The 22,292-nt window shown below is 44.0% G+C and overlaps 1 protein-coding gene across 2 annotated transcripts in view; it reads right to left on the reverse strand.

Annotated features, from left to right (window-relative positions):
- Positions 1-20,154: 20,154 nt before the first annotated feature.
- The window catches only part of LOC141074031 (uncharacterized), a 40,455-nt gene continuing 38,317 nt past the window's right edge, over positions 20,155-22,292 (reverse strand). For both annotated transcript variants that reach the window (XM_073561547.1, XM_073561548.1), the window contains exon 3: positions 20,155-21,732. In XM_073561547.1, coding sequence (XP_073417648.1) covers positions 20,294-21,583 — 1,290 coding nt within the window. In that variant the 5' untranslated portion in view covers positions 21,584-21,732 and the 3' untranslated portion in view covers positions 20,155-20,293. The remainder of the gene's footprint in view (positions 21,733-22,292) is intronic.

The following is a 22,292-nucleotide window of genomic DNA, read 5'->3' on the forward strand; positions in this document are numbered from 1 at the left end:
CTAGCCTGTCACATAGCGCTCAGATATTCATTGGGCCTCACACAATCCAAAAGTGTCCAGTGTCCAAAAGTGTGTGCAGAGATTCAAAATCTCCCTTATCCTCTAGTCACTTTTGTCACAGCTGTGCCATCGAGCCTGTCACATAGCGCTCAGATATTCATTGGGCCTCTCACAATCCAAAAGTGTCCAGTGTCCAAAAGTGTGTGCAGAGATTCAAAATCTCCCTTATCCTCTAGTCACTTTTGTCACAGCTGTGCCATCGAGCCTGTCACATAGCGCTCAGATATTCATTGGGCCTCACACAATCCAAAAGTGTCCAGTGTCCAAAAGTGTGTGCAGAGATTCAAAATCTCCCTTATCCTCTAGTCACTTTTGTCACAGCTGTGCCATCGAGCCTGTCACATAGCGCTCAGACATTCATTGGGCCTCACACAATCCAAAAGTGTCCAGTGTCCAAAAGTGTGTGCAGAGATTCAAAATCTCCCTTATCCTCTAGTCACTTTTGTCACAGCTGTGCCATCGAGCCTCTCACATAGCGCTCAGATATTCATTGGGCCTCACACAATCCAAAAGTGTCCAGTGTCCAAAAGTGTGTGCAGAGATTCAAAATCTCCCTTATCCTCTAGTCACTTTTGTCACAGCTGTGCCATCGAGCCTGTCACATAGCGCTCACATATTCATTGGGCCTCACACAATCCAAAAGTGTCCAGTGTCCAAAAGTGTGTGCAGAGATTCAAAATCTCCCTTATCCTCTAGTCACTTTGGTCACAGCTGTGCCATCGAGCCTGTCACATAGCGCTCAGATATTCATTGGGCCTCACACAATCCAAAAGTGTCCAGTGTCCAAAAGTGTATGCAGAGATTCAAAATCTCCCTTATCCTCTAGTCACTTTGGTCACAGCTGTGCCATCGAGCCTGTCACATAGCGCTCAGATATTCATTGGGCCTCACACAATCCAAAAGTGTCCAGTGTCCAAAAGTGTGTGCAGAGATTCAAAATCTCCCTTATCCTCTAGTCACTTTGGTCACAGCTGTGCCATCGAGCCTGTCACATAGCGCTCAGATATCAGTGGGCCTCACACAATCCAAAAGTGTCCAGTGTCCACAAGTGTGTGCAGAAATTCAAAATCTCCCCTGTCCTATAGACACCTTGTACCTTGTTTTACATTACTATATAGTTTGTTGGATTTTGTCTACATTTCTACCAAAAATGAGGAAGGCTGGTGGAAGAGGCCGTGGAATTGGGCGGGGGTTGGCAGCTGGTAATGATGGTGTTGGTGGTGGATCTGATGGTAGTGGCAAGAGCAAAATAGGACTGAATGCAGGAGGTGTTGAGCCTGCGTCATCGTCTGGCTACATAAGGCCTCGAACGCTTAGTTTTCTAGGAGTTGGCAAACCGCTTTTAAAGCCAGAGCATCAGGAAAAAGTTTTGTCTTACATTGCTGACTCAGCCTCCAGCTCTATCGCCTCCTCTTCTTCAGTTGTAAAAAGTAAAAGCACTGAGTCGTCATTGGAGGCTCATGTTCATGAACCACACCTTTCCTTGTGTCCTTCACCCCAACCAAGATTGAAGGATGACGCAGGCCATACTTCTGATTACTCCATGGAGCTGTTTTCACATACCATGCCTGGATTATCAAGTGAAATGGTGAATTACCCAGGCCAAGATGAATCTGACATGGAGTGCACTGATGCACAGCCGCTGATGGATGATTCTGCTGGTACATTCACTCAGAGCACTACATTGTCCTCGCAGTGTACAGAGCCAGATTCTGACCATGATGAGACTCAGGTGCCCCTTCCCGCACACTATACCACCATACACGGTGACACAGAGGAAGGTGCACATGACATAGAAGAGGAGGTGATGGATGACCCAGTTGTTGACCCAGATTGGCATCCATTGGGGGAAGAGGGTGCTGCTTCCAATAGCTCAGATGAGGAGCATCCACAGCAGACATCGACATCGCAACAGCTATTATCTGGCACTCCAAAGGCAGGTTCCAAACATCAAAAGAGTTGCTGGACAGCTTGTCCAGAGGGTCAAAAGATCACAGCGTGCTAGGCCGCAAAATGTCTGCCAAAGTAGGAAGAGTGCAGTGTGGCACTTTTTTGAACAAAATCCTCATGATCAGGCCAAGGTTATCTGTAAGAAGTGCGCAAAGACCTTTAGCCGAGGGAAAAATCTGAAAAATTTGAATACCAGTTGCATGCTTAGACATTTAACCAGCATGCACTTGCAAGCGTGGACACAACACCAAACCTCAAGTGCCACATGTGCAACTGATCACAACGAAGGTAGTCAGCAACGCTACATTGTTTCCCCCACTGTAAGCCCACCGGTTAGCACAGCAGCAAATGTTGAGGTGTTGTTGCAAGGCCACAGCAGTCAGGGAATCCCACTGTTATATCAACGAAAGACTGATTCTAGGCCATCAGAAAGAACACCAACTCCATCACCATCATCAACCCTCTCTCAGTCCGCCCTGTCCACCGCTACTTCCACCATATGCAGCTCTCAAGTCCAGCTCACCCTCCCAGACACTATGAGTAGGTCAAGAAAGTACTCAGTCTCTCATCCGCGTACACTGGGTTTGAACGCCCACATTGCCAAACTAATCTCGTTTGAGATGATGCCCTTTCGGTTGGTGGAAAGCACAGCTTTCCGCGAACTCATGGCCTATGCAGTACCACGCTATGACCTACCCAGTCGCCACTTCTTCTCTCGCAAAGCCATCCCAGCCCTCCACCATCATGTGAAAGACCGCATTGTCCATGCACTCAAGCAGTCAGTGAGCGGAAAGGTGCACCTCACAACTGATGCATGGTCCAGTCGGCATGGCCAGGGCCGTTACGTGTCCATCACTGCGCACTGGGTTAATGTGGTGGATGCAGGGTCCACAGGGGACAGCGGTGGTGGGACAGTGCTGCCTAGCCCACGGTATAGGAAACAGTTGGCTGTATGCGTTCGACCCTCCTCCTCCTCCTCCTCCAGAAGCGAAAGCTTGTCCACAGAGCGCAGTCGTACGAGCACTCCATCTGCAGCTGCCACTGTTGCACACGATGTGTCCCCCTATCGAGCAGCTAGTGGAAAGCGTCAGCAGGCTGTGTTGCAGATGATGTGTTTGGGCAACAGACACACCGCCGAGGTGGTGGCCGAATACTTGAAGCGACAAACTGAGTCATGGCTGGGCAGTGTACATCTTGAGGCAGGCAAGGTAGTTAGTGATAACGGCCGTAATTTTGTGGCAGCCATAGCCCTTTCAAAACTCAGCCATATACCTTGCTTGGTTCACACCTTGAACCTGGTGGTGCAGTGCTTCCTCAAAAATTATCCGGAGTTAACAGCCCTGCTCCAGAAGGTGCGAAGACTGTGCGCGCACATCCGCCGGTCGCCTGTACACTCCGTTCGTATGCAGAAGCTGCAGCGATTGCTCCACCTTCCCAACCACCGCCTCATTATCGACATTGCAACAAGGTGGAACTCCACCCTGCACATGGTGGAGCGGCTGTGCGAGCAGAGGCAGGCCATAATGCATTTGTGGGAGGATACACGGCCAGGCACTTTGAGAGCAGACATGGAGTTGACAGGTGTGCAGTGGTCGAAGCTGAAAGACCTCTGTAAAGTCCTTCAGTGTTTTGAGGAATGCACACGGCTGGTAAGCGCAGACGATGCCATCCTAAGCATGAGCATCCCACTTATGCGTCTGCTCATGCAAACTTTGACGCACCTTAAGGAGCAGGCGTCTGCAGCCAATGTTGATGAGGAGGGAATCCTTGATGACATTCAGCCATTGTCTGCTCAGGGACCTCTCCTGGACGAGGTGGAGGAAGAAGAGGAGGAGGAGGAGGAAGATGGGGATGATTACTTAGGGGAGGAGGATGCATCTCGTGGGGCAAGTGAAAATGTTGGCGTGGCAAGGTATGGTACAGGGTTTGTGCGTGACTGGAGGGATGTGGATTTGCCAGAAAGTGCTCCTCCAACCAGCACTCGCAGTGCATCATTGACACCGGGAACATTGGCCCACATGTCAGATTATGCCTTGCAGATCCTAAAAAGGGACCCACGCATTGCCAAAATGATGAACGATGACGACTACTGGTTGGCCAGCATCCTGGATCCACGCTATAAAGGCAAATTACAAAACATCATGCCACAGGAGAACCTTGACCTAATATTGGCTAATAAACAAGCAACTCTGGTAAATCGGTTGCTTGAGGCATTCCCAGCACACAGCAGCGGTGATGGTTCTCACACGAGCCGTACGGGCCGGGGGCAGCTTGGCAGAGGTGTTCGTGGTGCACACAGCAGAAGTGGCGTTGGAGACAGGGGTTTCATGACAATGTTGTGGACTGATTTTTCAAGTACCGCTCACACAACTGGTAATACTGCATCGATGGAAAGTGACAGGAGACAGCAGTTGTCAACTATGGTTACAAACTACTTTTCCTCCCATATCGATGTTCTCCCACACAGGTCATTCCCCTTTGACTATTGGGCCGCTAAACTGGACACCTGGCCTGAATTGGCACATTATGCCTTACAGGAGCTCGCTTGTCCAGCTGCAAGTGTGCTATCGGAAAGAGTCTTCAGTGCAGCTGGATCAATCCTGACAGAAAAAAGGACCCGTCTGTCAACCCAAAATATGGATGATCTAACCTTCATTAAAATGAACCACGCATGGGTTTCCAAGGATTTTGTCCCACCTTCCTCTGATGACACATAGGGTGACAGAAAAATGGCTTGCTTTGGTCCACCTCTTCCTGGGACTTGACCTATTTCACCTTTTGCATCAGCTGAATGTCCAACATCAACATATGCCACTTTCTAAAACTCCCTAACTGTGCTGCCTCCCCCCCCATGGCCGGAGTCACCACCTAGCGCACGACACCGTGCGAGTGCCGTTGCCCTGGACAGGTGGGTAGGCCGACTCTTGGGCGCGGGCACTGGTACAGGGTCCTTCATAGTGCAATCAAGTGTCTCTGACGGTGGTGGTGCACACCCACCGTCAGACACACCGCCGTACTATGAGGGGCCCAGTGCCAGTACCGACGCCCACGAGTGGGCCCCCCTTGCTTGGGCAGGGCCCCAGCATTTGCAATCTTTACCTCTCCCTGCTCCTCTGCTGTGTAGTCTGGGCCGTCAAATCCATACTGTGCCTGACACCGTCTGAGCCTGCCTCCTGAGACATATATTTTGAATGTGTACGCTATCCATACATGTTATCCGGGTAAACGGTACCCTTTCTAACCTTTGTGCAATCACGTGCAATCCATACTGGGCCTAACACCGTCTGAGCCTGCCTCCTGAGACATATATTTTGAATGTGTACGCTATCCATACATGTTATCCGGGGATACGGTACCCTTTCTAACCTTTGTGCAATCACGTGCAATCCATACTGGGCCTAACACCGTCTGAGCCTGCCTCCTGAGACATATATTTTGAATGTGTACGCTATCCATACATGTTATCCGGGGATACGGTACCCTTTCTAACCTTTGTGCAATCACGTGCAATCCATACTGGGCCTAACACCGTCTGAGCCTGCCTCCTGAGACATATATTTTGAATGTGTACGCTATCCATACATGTTATCCGGGGATACGGTACCCTTTCTAACCTTTGTGCAATCACGTGCAATCCATACTGGGCCTAACACCGTCTGAGCCTGCCTCCTGAGACATATATTTTGAATGTGTACGCTATCCATACATGTTATCCGGGGATACGGTACCCTTTCTAACCTTTGTGCAATCACGTGCAATCCATACTGGGCCTAACACCGTCTGAGCCTGCCTCCTGAGACATATATTTTGAATGTGTACGCTATCCATACATGTTATCCGGGGATACGGTACCCTTTCTAACCTTTGTGCAATCACGTGCAATCCATACTGGGCCTAACACCATCTGAGCCTGCCTCCTGAGACATATATTTTGAATGTGTACGCTATCCATACATGTTATCCGGGGATACGGTACCCTTTCTAACCTTTGTGCAATCACGTGCAATCCATACTGGGCCTAACACCGTCTGAGTCTGCCTCCTGAGACATATATTTTGAATGTGTACGCTATCCATACATGTTATCCGGGGATACGGTACCCTTTCTAACCTTTGTGCAATCACGTGCAATCCATACTGGGCCTAACACCGTCTGAGCCTGCCTCCTGAGACATATATTTTGAATGTGTACGCTATCCATACATGTTATCCGGGGATACGGTACCCTTTCTAACCTTTGTGCAATCACATGCAATCCATACTGGGCCTAACACCGTCTGAGCCTGCCTCCTGAGACATATATTTTGAATGTGTACGCTATCCATACATGTTATCTGGGGATACGGTACCCTTTCTCACCTTTGTGCAATCACGTGTAATCCATACTGGGCGTGAGAACGGCTGGCGAGCTGTTAAGCAAGCTACAGCACCTGTGGTTTGCACACGTAAGTTTTTCATTTTTTCAGGAATGACGGTTAGGCCTAATTCCGGAACTGCGGTTGACCTGCACTTACTGGGAAATCATTGTTCGCGGGTAATAATTGTAATCAGTGATCCCCATCACTAACGTTGTTCAGCAGGTTATCTGCACCTGTAAGCGACAAACGCTGGCCTTTTCAGTGTAGCGCACATGCAGCCACGGACATGTAAGGGCATGACACACCAGTTATTGGCCAATCTCATGTGCCAGAGCCTCACGTGTCCCTCTAGTAAGCCGGACTCGGACCGCGGGGCATGACGGAGTCTCGTTCGTTAACGGAATTAAGCTTGCAATGTGTGCATCTGTTCTGTAGCTGGCATGGTTGAGGTTTCCCAGGTGGAGTCGAATTTAACCGTAGGCTCCACTCCTGGTGGTGCCCTTCTGGACATTCCTTTAAGGTTCAGCTTTGCAACCATACTGCCCACGTAAAACAAACACTTTGCCTTCATGAACGCTGTTTGGAGGGTCATGACTCGTGGGAATAAAGCCGCCCAATCAGTTAACCTGCTAGAGAGATCCTTCGTTGCTCCCAAGCATGACATCACACTCCCTAGGAAGAAGGTAATGCCACTGTGGCGACCGTACTCCTGGGGGCGACACAAGTGCACTGATTCCCAGCCACTGCTCGATGAATCTGCTGGTACATTGACCCAGACCACTACATTCCCCTCGCACGCTACACGACCTGAATCTGACCCTGATGAAACTCAGGTTACCCTTCCCATATACAGTTCCATCTTACACGGTGACAAAGAGGAAGCTGCAGATGAAAGTGCAGGTTCGGCCCACCCGCCATCAGACACACCACCGTACTATCAGGGGCCCTGTGCCAGTGCCGTCGCCAACGAGTGGGCCCCCCCTGCTTGCTCAGGATCACAGCACTTGCAAAGTTGAAATACTGTGCAGTGAGATGGAAGATGGGGACGACGAGGAATCCAGACAAGTACAGGGATTCCCTAGCGAGGAGACTTATTTGATTGTTTTCAATGTTGGGACAGCAATTTTTGGGGAGCACTATACTCTGGAGAATGATAGATGGGGCCCATCATACACTGGAACATTCCAAAGGTGGACATCAGACACTGGAGCAGCATTTACAGGGCCCATTATACACTAGAGCATTAGAAATGGGGCCCATTATGTTTGGAGCATTATTTGGGCCCATAAGACAGTGGAGCTTCATCCATGGGGACCAACATATACTGTAGCATTATGTGGAGCTCATCATATACTGTTTCAAACATTATATGGGACCAATGATTCTGTATGGAGAAATAGATGGGCCTCGTCATGAGATGTAAAAAGTGAGGTATTTTTCATTGTACTATACCGCTATTTCTCTGCCGTATCGGAGCATGATGAGTTGTGGTATGTGTTAAAGGGGCGCTCTTTCGCCCAGGGCACATGAAAACCTGCAGCCAGCCCTCCCCCCCACAACTTTAGCCAAATAACCCCCATTTTTCAGTGCGTAACTTGTATTATGAAGTTAATTAAGGTTGACAAGCTTAAGTAAGAAGAATTGATGCTTTTGGCATTCAAATGGGCACTGTAGGTGTGTTTCCTGTCCTCCTCTCACTGCCGACTTTTATTCCCCATTGACTTACATTGGGTTTCGTGTTTCGAGACGACCCCGACTTTTCCCTATAATCGGACGATCTTGCTCGACCCGACTTTTGGAAAAGTCGGGTTTCACGAAACAAAACGCGACCCTAAAAAACCAAAAGTCGCTCAACTCTAGATACTGATATTTAACAGTAATTTTGTTGAGGGCACGATAGTCAATACAAGGCCTTACTGAACCATCCTTTTTAGCCACGAAAAAAAACCCAGCACCTAAGGGTGAAGAGGATGGTCTAATATGACCCTTCTCCAACGACTCCTTAATATAGGATCGCATAGCCTCGTGCTCGGGTGCAGATAAATTGAAAAGCCGACCCTTGGGGAATTTACACCCCGGGTTCAGCTCAATTGCACAGTCATAACTCCTATGAGGAGGCAAAGACGCAGACTCATTCTCACTAAATACATCATAAAAGTCAGCCAAATAGTCAGGAACATCAAGCGACTGGGGAGAGGTGGAGAAAACAGGAGCATCACTAAGGGCACACTGACAACCCCAACTCACCACAGACAAAGATTTCCAATCCAGAACAGGATTATGGATTTGCAACCAGGGAAACCCCAGAACAATGGTATCATGCAAATTATGCAACACCAAAAATCTGCAATTTTCTTGATGGTCTGGGGCGACCCGCATTACCACCTGGGTCCAAAACTGAGGTTTATTCTTTGCCAAAGGAGTAGCATCAATACCCCTCAAAGGTATAGGCGTCCACAGAGGTGTCATAGGAAATCCACAATGTTTAGCAAAATCCAAGTCCATCAGGTTCAGAGCTGCTCCTGAATCCACAAAAGCCTTGGCGGAAAATGTGGACAGGGAGCAGATCAGAGTAATTGCCAGAAGAAACTTAGGTTGAACACCACCCACAGAAAACGTGTGTGCACAACGTTTCTCTCGTTTAGGGCAGACAGAAATAATATGCGAGGCATCTCCACAAAAAAAACACAACTTATTACGCCTTCTGAACTACTGACGTTGCGCCCTAGACAAAACTCTATCACATTGCATAGGTTCAGACATTTGTTCAACAGGTGGTAACATCTCTCGTGTAGTTTTGCGTTCACGTAAACGCCGATCCACCTGAATGGCTAATGATGTAGAATCGTCAAGACCTGAGGGAACAGGAAATCCCACCATAGTATCTTTTACAGTTTCTGACAAACCCTTCCGAAAGAGGGCTGCCAAGGCACAATCATTCCAGGTAGTAAGGACCGCCCACTTTCGGAATTTTTGACAGTACAACTCTGCCGAATCCTGACCCTGGCTTAATGCCAACAGGGTCTTTTCAGCCTGATCAATAGCATTAGGTTCATCATACAACAACCCCAAGGCTTGAAAAAATGCGTTCACATTATTCAGAATAGGATCATCAGGTTTCAAAGAAAACGCCCAATCCTGGGGATCGCCGCGCAGCAAAGAGATGACAATTTTAACCTGCTGCGCGGAGTTCCCCGACGAGTTAGGCTTCAAGGCAAAAAATAATTTACAATTATTCTTGAAATTCAAGAATTTAGACCGATCCCCAAAAAACACATCAGGGGCATGAATCTTTGGTTCAGCAGCATGTGAATGAGCAAGATAGGCGGAAATTCCCCGCACTTCAGCAGCGAGCTGCTCCACACGATCAGACAATTGCTTCATCTCCATTGAGAGAAAAATTCCCCCTATGGCCTCAGAGATATAGAGGAAAAAATATGCGCAAAAAAAAAAAATTCTGACCCCCTTTTTTTTTTTTTTACAATTCTCTCCTGCTATTGAGTACCCTAGGATCTGCGGTATGGCTGGTGATTCTGTTATGATGAGTCACCGAAGGAGGAAAAAACAAAATACTAGCTAAGTCCAGAAAAACCAGAGAGGTTGGCAGCTATCGGATTGCGGCCCCTGAACCTATCCACAACAACTAGCAGTAGCCATGGGGGGTTCCTACGGTGCCCTAGACCCCTCGATAACAGCCGGAGAACTACATAGCCTAAAGACAGAAAGGGGAAAAACTAAACTGCCCCAGAGCAGACCCCAAAACAATAGGCAGCCCCCAACATATAATGACGGTGAAGCAAGATGAAAACACTAACACAGATAGAAAGATAGGTTGAGCAAATGATGGGGCCCAAGCTAACTAAAAAGGACAGGATAGGAAAGCCACTGTCTGCCATCCGCAAAAACCCTATCCAAAATGTGCCAACCGACTGATAGGAAAAACAGGCCCTGAAGTCGCTAGGCTTCAAAAGACTATATCAGCACTCAGGTATATACTGAAGACAGAGCAAAAGATCAACAGATCAGAGACAAAAATGGAATTCAGCTCATCCCCGGCCGGGGATGGCAGAACTCCCAAAAAAACAAGGCAAAACAAAAACAAAACTGAAGTGTACAAAGCAGACCAGAAAAACTTAGCTTTGAGACACAGGAATCAGACTGGTCTCCAAGAATCCAGCAGGATCACCAGCAAGGCAGAAGGGCGTCGGCTGCCTTATATCCAGTCCTCAATTCCAGCCACCCAGTCATCATCTAGCTGCCCAGGTGTTTGGTAATCAGCCTCACTACCTTCCTTCACCAGAGGAGGGAGTTCATCAGACCTCAACGGTGAAGGGAAAAATGAACTCACAACAGCATCTACTTCCGGGGCCGCTCATTAACTTCCGGGTTATTCACTCCACTGCTTGGCAATTTTCGGCCAGCGTTGGTAGTGTTCGCGCGGTGATGTCAGGGTTCACCCCAGGCTGAGCCATGAACTGTGGTGAACCCTGACATCATCGCATGAACACTGCCTGAAAAAGCCGAAGACCGCTGAGTGCATTGGTACCCAGTTTAAGTGATCAAACAATAATTTAATGTCCACAATCGTAGTAAACAAAACGTTTTGTTCTTACATCAGTTACAGATTAAAGAACACTTATTAGGTCAGTAAACCGAATCAAAAGAAAAACCCGAATTTTTGGTCAAAAAATGTAAAAATTAAATAAAATATATAAATAATAAAAAAGTCATAAAACAGATGTAAGATTAAAATACCTTTATTGAGTAATAGTAATACAAATACATATAAAAAAGATATAAAAAAGATGTGTGCTCAAAAGAATTTTATATACACCTATATAGGTTAATAAAGCACAGCGTTCCCCATTAATAAACAACTATATTTTATCCCTCTATATATTAGCTCCTTAAATGAGTGACATAGAATATACAGAGCCCATATAGGCTCAAACAAGTGTCTGTGCATAAAACCGTGTGGTAATGCAAAACAATCAACAAAGAGAGGAACCAATATGATGGTATAAAGTGCAAAAAATGCAAAACACAAAAATAAATATTAAAAAGTGAATGTGGGGGAAAGGAGGGAAGAATAGAGGGTATATACCTTGGATGAACGCTGCTGGATGAGCTACACAGGTATATTAAGGGAATTATAACCATTTTATTATTTATTGTTATATATATATAATATATAATTTTTTTAATTTTTTTTTTTTTTTTTTTTCGTGTTTTTTGTGGTATTGCCTTAAAATCAGGTTAATTTGAGCCATCACTTATTAGGTCAGGTGGACTAATACATTTGGCTGAAGATCAGTAGATCTAATAATCTTCAACCAAATATATTGGTTTATTTACTCAAGCGAAATGTCAATCTCCTCTCCATATTGGGGCAAGCTATACAGTTACAAGGAAAAAATCCCTTTTATTACCCTCCGTGCCAAAGTAGTTAGGTGTGTTGGCTAAGTTACTTGTGACACATAAGAAACGGCTGTGTGCTGAATGTATTACAAAGATCCTAAAGAAGGAGCAGATCTCATTCATGGCTGACATGAGGCCTATAATTAGGGAAGACGCGCTAAGCACAGTTTCCAGTCCAGTTCCCCCTCAGACAGTACAGGTCATGTCCCATCATAAGAGAGAAATGTGGGAAATGGAAGCATCATCAGAGAAAGATGAAGGTTCTTATGATCGGTACCAATATCTGGAGGGTGGAGAGGAAATGCCTCAGGTTCTCCCAGAGGAAAGGAATAAAGATTATTTCTCATCCGACGATACAGAACGAGTACAATGAAAACTGAGGAAGCACAAATGGCTCACTCAATACAGGATGAAATGTTTAGGGGCTGTGAACCCAGAGAAACAGAGTCTTTCCAGCTAACAAACACATTAGAGCCATGATAATGGAAGAGTGGGAAGATGAAAAAATAGCTAAAAACGAGACCCTCCTATTTACAGCGATTCTAATAAATACTTTATAAAGGGGGGCTTATCATATCAGAGGTACAGAGAGGAGAAGTTATCTAGCCATATTACGGCCTATCACTCAGCCCGCCTTCCCGCCGAGGTTGGCACCCTAACATTGCGATATGGCGGCCCCGCTCACTGCCGGCTTACACTCAATGACCTAAATACACCCTACCTATATAGTGGTTATGGAAAGTATTCAGACCCCTTTACATTTTTCACTCTTTGTTTCATTGCAGCCATTTGGTAAATTCAGACAATTTCATTTTTTTCTCATTAATGTTCACGCTGCACCTCATCTTGACTGAAATGTAGACATTTTTGCTAATTTATTAAAAAAGAAAAACTGAACTATCACATGGTCATAAGTATTCAGACCCTTTGCTCAGACACTCGTATGTAAGTCTCATGCTGTCCATTTCCCTGTGATCCTCCTTGAGATGGTTCTACTCCTTCATTGGGATCCAGCTGTGTCTTTTTTTTAATCGTTGTTTTTATTGAATGCAAAAAAATGTTCCTACATATATCCATGCAGATAATGTTTGAGGCATATGTAACAAAACCTCCTCATTAGAGATCGCATCGGTACACAGAACAATAGATCAAGACAAACCTGAAAAACCGGGGAAGGGAAAAAAGGGAGAAGGAAGCGGGGGGCATGTCAAACACAAGCATAATGTTTACCCATCAGACATCCAGCACCTGTCTAACCTTAAGTTCAGGACCCACTGACACCAAAGTACACCCCAAACACCCCGAAGTGTCTCTCCGCAGCGGTTCTCCCAGAGATATCAGTGGACAGGTGTCTCCCCCAGTAGTAGCTGCTCCTGGTACCAGACTGTTGGCTGAGAACAGATCTTAATATTGCTGTGGATGCGTTTTGGGAGCAGAGAGATGAAGCTTTCCCAAGTTTCAAAAAAGGCCTGCACCCTTCCCTCTTTATGTAAAGAGACCTCAACCCAGTCCATTTGAAGCAAGAACGACAGCTTCTCTAGAAAGATATTGAAAGGAGGGGCATGGTCGTGGATCCATGTCTGTAAAACGGCCCTAGTACTGGCAGCCGCCACCCAATGCAGTAGTTTACAGGCCCCTGGAGAACAGGTGTAATTATCTGGTTTTAGGTATCCAAATATGGCCCATAAGGGTTCACCAGGAACAAAGTTTGTCAGATGTGTGGCAGTGTATTGCCGTACTCTTTCTCAAAATAGTCTAATGACCGGGCATGCCCACAAGCAGTGAAACAGGTTGGCTTCTGGGGAATGGCATGTAAAACATTTAGAAGTTGTGCACAACCCCATTCTATGACCTTTTGTGGAGTCAGGTAAGAGCCGTGACAGATTTTCTATCTCATTTCTGGGAAACGGGCTGAGGGGAGGAATTTGTAGGCTGGGTCTAGAGCTTTCAGAATAGTGTCACAGGACATGCTGGGGTCTTCAGTCTGCCATTTTGTTAGTGGAAATTGGAGTTGTTCATAATCCAGAGCTGCATGGATGAATTTGTAATTAGTGGCTATTTGGCCAGATGGAGAATTAGATTTCGTGAGCCATCTAAGCACGGATGGTCTCCATTCATAGTCAGAAAGATGTGCTAACACTTTTGTTCCATAGCTTTTACCTTGCAAGTATTGGAAGGGAGGGAACATGGCAGTGGGATATTTACATTTCAACTCCTCTATTGAGTAAATCCGTCATTCCTCGGGGTGGACTAATTGCTTAATAGATGTTATACCTTAGGAGTACCACTGGCAGATGACAGTGTGAGAGTGCCCGTCCTGAAAGTGGGGTTACCAATAAGTGGAAGAAGAAGAGACTTCCAGGCAGAGAGCTGGAAATGTTAACGTAGTTTCCGCCATACCCTCCATGTAGACATTAAAAGGGGGTTAGCTCTCATGAGTGTAAGGGGGTAAGATATGATGTCTTTCATGCTCCCCTTCCCTCTGATTGTCTTCCAGTTCTAAATGTTTACAGACGTGTTTTATGATAATTGCCTGTGGTACTGCTACATGTATAACTATGTATTACTGCTCATTGCTTATGGTATTGCCACTTGAATGTGTTACCATTGTATAGAAAACTGTATATATTGACTTGCATTCCTGTATTATAATGCTTACATATTATGTGTTCTTTGTATATGTACAGTCAGGGATAGGTAGTGTATCCTTCTTGGGATATTAGAGAAGGACACTCTTACTATATAGTTTCCCCTATACACCAGGTAGTTGTAATTATGTTGTGGACCACTAGAGGGGGGTATACTAGTGGGGCCTGATAGGAGGTTCTTAGAGGGTTAATTGTAGGACGGGCTGCAGAGCGTTAAGGTTAGTGATGAAGAGTGGTTTAGTCAGATGGGGCCAGGGCGCCCAAGTGTCCACATGGGCTATAGGGCCAGACAGCTCGGCAGTCACATAAAATTAAGTCGTTATTGTCCACGTTACCCACGGCCACTGCATGCCTAAGCAGTGGGTCAGAATCGGAAAAGGAAGATGTGGCATTTTACCGCCTGTGCCAATGCTTTTAGGGCAGAAGTTGGCTGGACTAAGGAGATGAAAGGAGTTGGAGCTTCGACAAGATCAGTACAGACAGGCCGGATGCTTCACTAGGGGTCACCAAACGTAGTGATTGATGAATTCATGTCTTGGGTGAAACAGGCTGAAGGAAATGTCATTATAGTGAGGTCAGGCCTGGAAGGAACTGGGAAGCAGTGAAGTACGGGCCGGGCGTTTACTGCACAGAAGTGACAACAAGCAAGGGAAAGATCAGGAAGCAAGAAAATGTTATGATGTACCAACTGTGAATGTAACGTGCAAAATTCTAAGTAGAGAAAGTGTTAAAGTTGTCTCGGACTGTGTCTCCATTGATGGGGGTCGCATTAGAAGAGAGACTGCTATGGCCTGGGAAGTGCCCGGGTGAAACTGAATCTGGAGATGCAGGTATGCCGAGAATAGTATTGTTTCATGTAGGGGAAGGACTGGACACAGCTGTCACCGGAATACAGGTCACGACTACAGTCCTGTCCCTCCCTTATACTTCAGTCAGCAATTCCGTATAAGGGAGATGTAGAAGGGTAGGGAGAGCCAGTGCCGGGGTAAGACAGCTCCAGGTCATATTGGGCATAATAAGACATTCCTCTCAGCCAGTCCACCACCACCCGGTACAGGGATGCTAAGGTATAGTGTCAAATGTCAGGGAAATTTATCCCCCCGTTTCGCCGCAATAATTGGAGTATTTTGAAGGCTATACAGGGCATTTTTCCCTCCCAGATGAATGAGTGATACAGATAGTTAATTGGGATAGTATGGAAGAGGTAGAGGAAACGTGGGAATTCCGTCATCTAAATTAAGTTGGCTCTGCCTAGATATGACAAGTTAAAATCTTTCCATTTCACTAAGGTAGATTCTACGTTTTTAAGATATGTATTAATATTAGTTTTCTATAATTTAGCTGGGTGTTTTGTCACCTGTATTCCCAAGTATTTTAGTGAGCCATTAGTAAATTGACACGGGAACCTTAATGCCCGCAAAGGTTTGAAAGGTTTGAAATGCGAATGTTTGCCACGCTGCTGCATCCCTGAGTAAATCCTGTCTTAGTCTCACATAGGCCATGTAGCAGCATCTGCAGTCAGTTCGCCAGGATCCTCACCAAGAGTTTATAGTCGTGGTTGAGGAGAGCTGCTCCATAAAGGCTGATGGCCCCATAAGATGCTCCATAGAATAATATGCCCCATATGCTGCTCCATAAAGGTTGATGGCCCCAATAGATGCTCCATAGAATAATATGCTGCCCCATAAAGGTTGATGGCCCATAAGATGCTCCATAGAATAATATGCCCCATATGCTGCTCCATAAAGGTTGATGGCCCCATAAGATGCTCTATAGATATATATGCCCCATATAATGTTGCATAAATGTTGATGGCCCCATAAGATGCCCTATAAGATGCTCCATAGATATATATGCACCATATGCTGCTGTGATTAAAAAAAATGACATACTCACCTCTCACCGCTGGGGGCCAGATGACGGTGTCATGAGCAGGTGCGGATACTGGCATGCTATGGGGGCCAGGTGCTAGTGTCGCCACTTGCTCAGGGCCCCGACACCTGTGATATTCACCTGCGGTACCACGTGACGGCTGAACACAGGAAGATCTGCGGCACCGGAAACCATCTGAGAAGCAGGTAAGTGCAGAGACCGGGCCAGGAGGGGGTGAGGATGATCTGACAGCCGCCGGCTCCTGTGCTCCCCCTCCCCCGCCTACCCCCTGAGACAATGACTCGAGAATAAGCTGAGAGGGGCACTTTCAGCCTAAAAAAAATGAGCTGAAAATTTCAGCTTATAAGCGAGTATATACGGTAAATAAATTTAACTCACTACCTGATTTGACATTTCCATGAAAAAAATCACTGATAATATAAAATCATTGGAAGACAATATATATTCAAGACTAAAGACACTAAGGACTATAAAAACAATCAAGTATATAATTGGAATAAATCTTCTTTTCATGGTTCCTCTAAAAAATCCATCTTGAGAAATGATGTGAACGCTTCCAAGCCTGGTTATAAACGCAATAAAACCGTCTATTTTTCTTCATCTGAATACCGTAGCTCGGATTATGATACTGGCCATTCTTCACATAGTATGACTGTGGATACATGTGACCCTCGTAATTTTTCCACTGTTGCAACAAAAAACGCAATGTGTGTAGGAGAGAAGGACGGAGACAGAGAAAACCGTCCATGGAGACGCTATCCTACGAGGCACAGGAAAACAACTTAGTAAAAGCCATTGATAATTTTTCTAATGTCCTGATTCTGACCCTGTGGTTTTATCTAAAGCACAAATGGAAGTTTTATCAAAAGGACTGAATTCTGTACAGAGCAAAAAGTTCAACTTATTCCAGACCATCAAAGATGTTAATAAACTTACGAGGTTGTTAACCGTCAAAAGACACTTTTTCTCTGTGGATCAGCAATGTAATTGGCCAACATTTGAACCCGCTTCGACACCTATGACTACCGCATTATTTTCACTTGAGGAACAGAAAGCCATTTGTACATTATCATCTCTTCAGGATCCAAAATGCAATCCATGTTCTGTTCAAGACAATGACATTTTTGTTTCTTAGAATTCGACTTATTACCTTTTACAATCAAGGGTTCCTTCTCTTGATGTTTTCCAATCATTGGTTGAAAAAGAACTGAAAGCACTTGATGCCGAAATTGACATAAATCATGTTAATAATTTGTCTATTAATCTAATGCTGTCGAGGAATTACAGTGCAACTCCAACATTGTGATGCGTCAATCTGACAAAGGGGGTTGTAGTGTGGAAAAGCCACACGTGGCGGCATCATAAATTCTAAAGTCAGCAAATGCCTATTACCAGATCATGAGATTATTCCTGGTTTTCATGGTCTACCCAAGACTCAAAAATGTCTTTCCACCACCTTTACGTCCTATCATTTCTAGAATTGGATCTTTACATGAGAATTTGAGTTCTTGGGTGGACGATCATTTAAGCCCTCTTGTGTCCAGAATCCCGGGGATTTCCAGGATACCTTGTTGATCTTGCGGGTTTTTGAGCATTTTCATTGGCAAGAGGATTTTCAATTTTTTACATGTGACGTTGTTATCCTATATTCTTCTGTTCCCCACAATTTGGCTGTACGTGCGATTATTCACCATTTAGATTGTTACAGCAATGATTCTGATCGTCTTAAGTCATTTATCATTGATTCTCTTACATATTTGTTAAAACATAATTTTTTCCTGTTTAACAATGAATTTTTTTTGTTGCAGGTCCTTGGTGCCCCAATGGGCTCAAAGTTCTCCCCAACATTAGCTTTTCTCTATATGGCTTGGTGGGAGGAATTATATTTATTTTCTGATTCCAATCCTTTTTGTATAAATCTTGTTTTTTCTGGTAGGTATGTGGATGATTTACTGCTCATTCGGCGAGGTTCCCATCTGATTTGTCTTCCTAACATACGTATCTGAATTCTAATATTTTGAATCTTTCTTTTACTGTCAGTAATATAAATACCCAAATCTGCCTCTTGGACATTTTTCTTATGGGTGATCCCACCCTCCATTGTATTCACACCACTATCCATAGGAAGGAGAATTCTGGTAATTCTCTGTCACTTTCTTCATCTTCTCATCCCCATCATACAACTAAGGTGATCCCTTACGGTGAGTGTAACGGAGCGGAGCGTATATGCTGTGATCAGTGTTTGTTCTATAAGGAGAGTGAAATTATCAGTAAACGTCTACTTCACAGGGGTTATAGTAACCTGAACATCAAGCGTGCATTTAATAACGCTTCCAATAAACCCAGCGCATTAGAACCGACTAAAACATCATCCGTTATTCATTTTAATTCCGACTCTATTATCACCTTTTCTGCACCTTACAGCCCCAATATAATCGAATAATATCTATAAGAAATATTTACCAGTATCAGGACGACAAATTGCGGCATATTATCAGTACAGGCTGCGGTCCGTGGCCAGACGGGGTTGCAGTTTAGCTAATGCTCTTTCCCCTAGACTATTAAAGCCAATGTCTACTCCTAAATCTTGGTCGTCCATTTCTGGTTTCTATAAATGTGCCGGTAGTAGATGCAATGTTTGCACACATGCGATAGACAGAAAAAAGGTTTTTCAATCATCAGACGGCAAATCGTACGACATCACCTCATTTATCAATTGTGACCCCCAATCCGTAATTTATTGTATTTGCTGTACATTGTTTGGGATAAATTACATCGGATGTAACACACGGAAAATAAAAACAAACGTATTGCCGAGCACTTGACCAATCTTCCCAATAAGAATGTGGCTTATTCGGGGGCTGCCAAGCACTTTGTTAATGTTCACAGAGGAGATGGTTCTAATTTTACCTTTTATGCGTTTGCGAAGGTTTATAATCCGACCAGAGGAGGCAATAAACACAAACTTCTGACTATACGTGAAGCATATTGGATCTTAAAGCTTGGCACTAAACACCCCAGAGGCATGAATTTGAGAAACGATTTGTTTTATTTTTATTAATTTTCCTGCCATATTATTTTATGTTTTCTTTTCATGGCTGTACAATTATCATGTTAATAATTTTTATATCATCAGTTTTTGTTTTTCACGTTAACACAGGAACAGTGTTGGGTCCATTGACTATTGTATTGTGTCTTTCCATTCCCAGGTTCATTGGTTCACAACTGGTGCATAATTAATGCCATTATTCACATGATTTTGATTGGTTTTCTGTTATATATAATGCTTATGTCAGTTTCTTTTTTATATCCTATGAATAAGGGCTCTTGTAACGTGTTATGTGTTTCCAATGTTTTTAAACCAGTTTCACATGCTGCAATAAAGGTTTTCTTTTATTTTTACATGGTTGGTGTGCCGAATCCATTCCTCGTTTCTTGTTACAATGTATATAGTTTGAAGTCTGGGATCTGCCAATATGGGGCTAGTTTTCTGACTGTTTTGGATAAAATGATACATGATTTTAGCTTTTTTTGTCTAGTATCGCTTGAATATAGATCAATATTAAAGAGTCTGCTGATGAGTCGCCTTTGGTGAGGACGATGAAACCCATAGAAATGAGAGGCTTGGAGAGTGAGTGTGTATACATCACCTCACCCTATATACTGAACTGTATACTGACTAACCTTCAGGGGGGGAATTATAGGTATAGTTTTACATTTGGAATTAATAAAGTTTAGTTTTATCCTTTTGTCAGCAAACATGAGGATTGACACGAGACAACCCATTTAAGAAGATTCAATTTTGGTTAAAATTATTCCAACACTATGAACATAAAAGGCTTCTCCCCGTCTCTGGTGTTTATTAACAGTTGATTTGCAAGTAAAATATTTCCCACATTAAGAAAATGAAAAAGCTTTTCATCTGATGGCGATCAAGAAGAACTTTCTGGTTACAATATTTCCCACATTAAAAGGAAAAAAGTTTCTCCCCTGTGTGAATTCTCTGGTGCTTAACACAATCTGATTTATCGTTAAAACATTTCCCACATTCTAAACATGAAAAAGGCTTCTCCCCTGTGTGAGTTCTTTGGTGGATAAGAAAATTTGATTTATGGTTAAAACATTTCCCACATTCTAAACATGAAAAAGGCTTCTCCCCTGTGTGAGTTCTCTGGTGACTAATCAGTTGCGCTTTCTGGGTAAAACATTTTCCACATTCTAAACATGAAAAAGGCTTCTCCCCTGTGTGAGTTCTTTGGTGGATAAGAAAATGTGATTTATTGTTAAAACATTTCCCACATTCTAAACATGAAAAAGGCTTCTCCCCTGTGTGAGTTCTCTGGTGACTAATCAGTTGCGCTTTCTGGGTAAAACATTTTCCACATGCTAAACATGAAAAAGGCTTCTCCCCTGTGTAAGTTTTTTGGTGGATAAGAAAATGTGATTTATTGTTAAAACATTTCCCACATTCTGAACATGAAAAAAGTTTCTCCCCTGTGTGAGTTCTCTGGTGCTTAACACAATCTGATTTATCGTTAAAACATTTCCCACATTCTAAACATGAAAAAGGCTTCTCCCCTGTGTGAGTTCTCTGGTGACTAATCAGATGCGCTTTCCGAGTAAAACATTTCCCACACTCTAAACATGAGAAAGGCTTCTCCCCTGTGTGAGTTCTTTGGCAGATAAGAAAATGTAATTTATTGTTAAAACATTTCCCACATTCTAAACATGAAAAAGGCTTCTCCCCTGTGTGAGTTCTTTGGTGGATAAGAAAATGTGATTTATTGTTAAAACATTTCCCACATTCTGAACATGAAAAAAGTTTCTCCCCTGTGTGAGTTCTCTGGTGCTTAACACCATCTGATTTATCGTTGAAACATTTCCCACATTCTAAACATGAAAAAGGCTTCTCCCCTGTGTGAGTTCTCTGGTGACTAATCAGTTGCGCTTTCCGGGTAAAACATTTCCCACATTCTAAACAGGAAAAAAGCTTCTCCCTAGTGTGAGTTCTATGGTGATTAACCAAATCTTTTTTATGGTTAAAAAATTTCCCACATTCTGACCATGAAAAAGGCTTCTCCCCTGTGTGATTTCTATGGTGATTAACAAGCAGTGATTTATGTGCATAACAATTCCCACATTCTGAACAGGAAAATGACTTCTTTCCTTTAGGAGCAGTTTGTTTTTTAATGCCTCTTTTGTGACTTTCATTTTCCTTAGTAGTCAGTAATGAATCAGAAGATGGGACCTGTTTCATAGGATCAGATGACAGATCTTTGCTGTGAATGGATGATGCTATATCTGGAGTAACAGCAATCACTTCAGTTGTATCTTGTAGGATCTCAAGATCATCAGATTGAGAAGTTGAAGATGTCAGCTGTCCCTCTGATGTCCTGGTACAGTCATCTGCAAAGATGAAAAAATTATTTTTTAATAAAATATCCTTGAGTTTTATATTTTTGAACATTTCTACTTAAACTGTTCATAAAAATGGCAAGCTATGTAAAAAGCTTTAATTATTTCCCAAGACAATGACAGTTCACAGTCTAATAGAAAACCTTGTTGGATGAGCCAGTAGTGTGTGGTGTTCAACTGTTTGTTCATTCTGCCTCCCAAATATCGAATAAAAAGAAACCAATCAATGTTATGTAGGTGAAAATAATACCAATTCTCATCTCACAAAAACAAGTCCCCACTCAGGTCCATCATCTGTCAATGGAAAAACAGAGGTTCCCGAACTATTAGTGGCTCAAAGGCTGTTGAAAAGCAACAAGGTTTCTATAAACCAATCCAGCAAAATCCGCTCTCACTTCGGAGTCTTGCAGTGTGCGCAAACAACATTTAGGTTCCCTGTATTTAGCAATATTATAGTGAGAAGAATCCACTTAATTTGTGGTGTGTGTCTCCTGGAGCACAATCTGGGCACTATGTGCTGGGTAATAAAATGGCAAATGTGTAATTCACTC

This window comes from Dendrobates tinctorius, unplaced genomic scaffold, assembly GCF_039654945.1.
Source record: "Dendrobates tinctorius isolate UK_male_01 unplaced genomic scaffold, ASM3965494v1 ptg000322l, whole genome shotgun sequence".
Classification (NCBI taxonomy): Eukaryota; Metazoa; Chordata; class Amphibia; order Anura; family Dendrobatidae; genus Dendrobates; species Dendrobates tinctorius.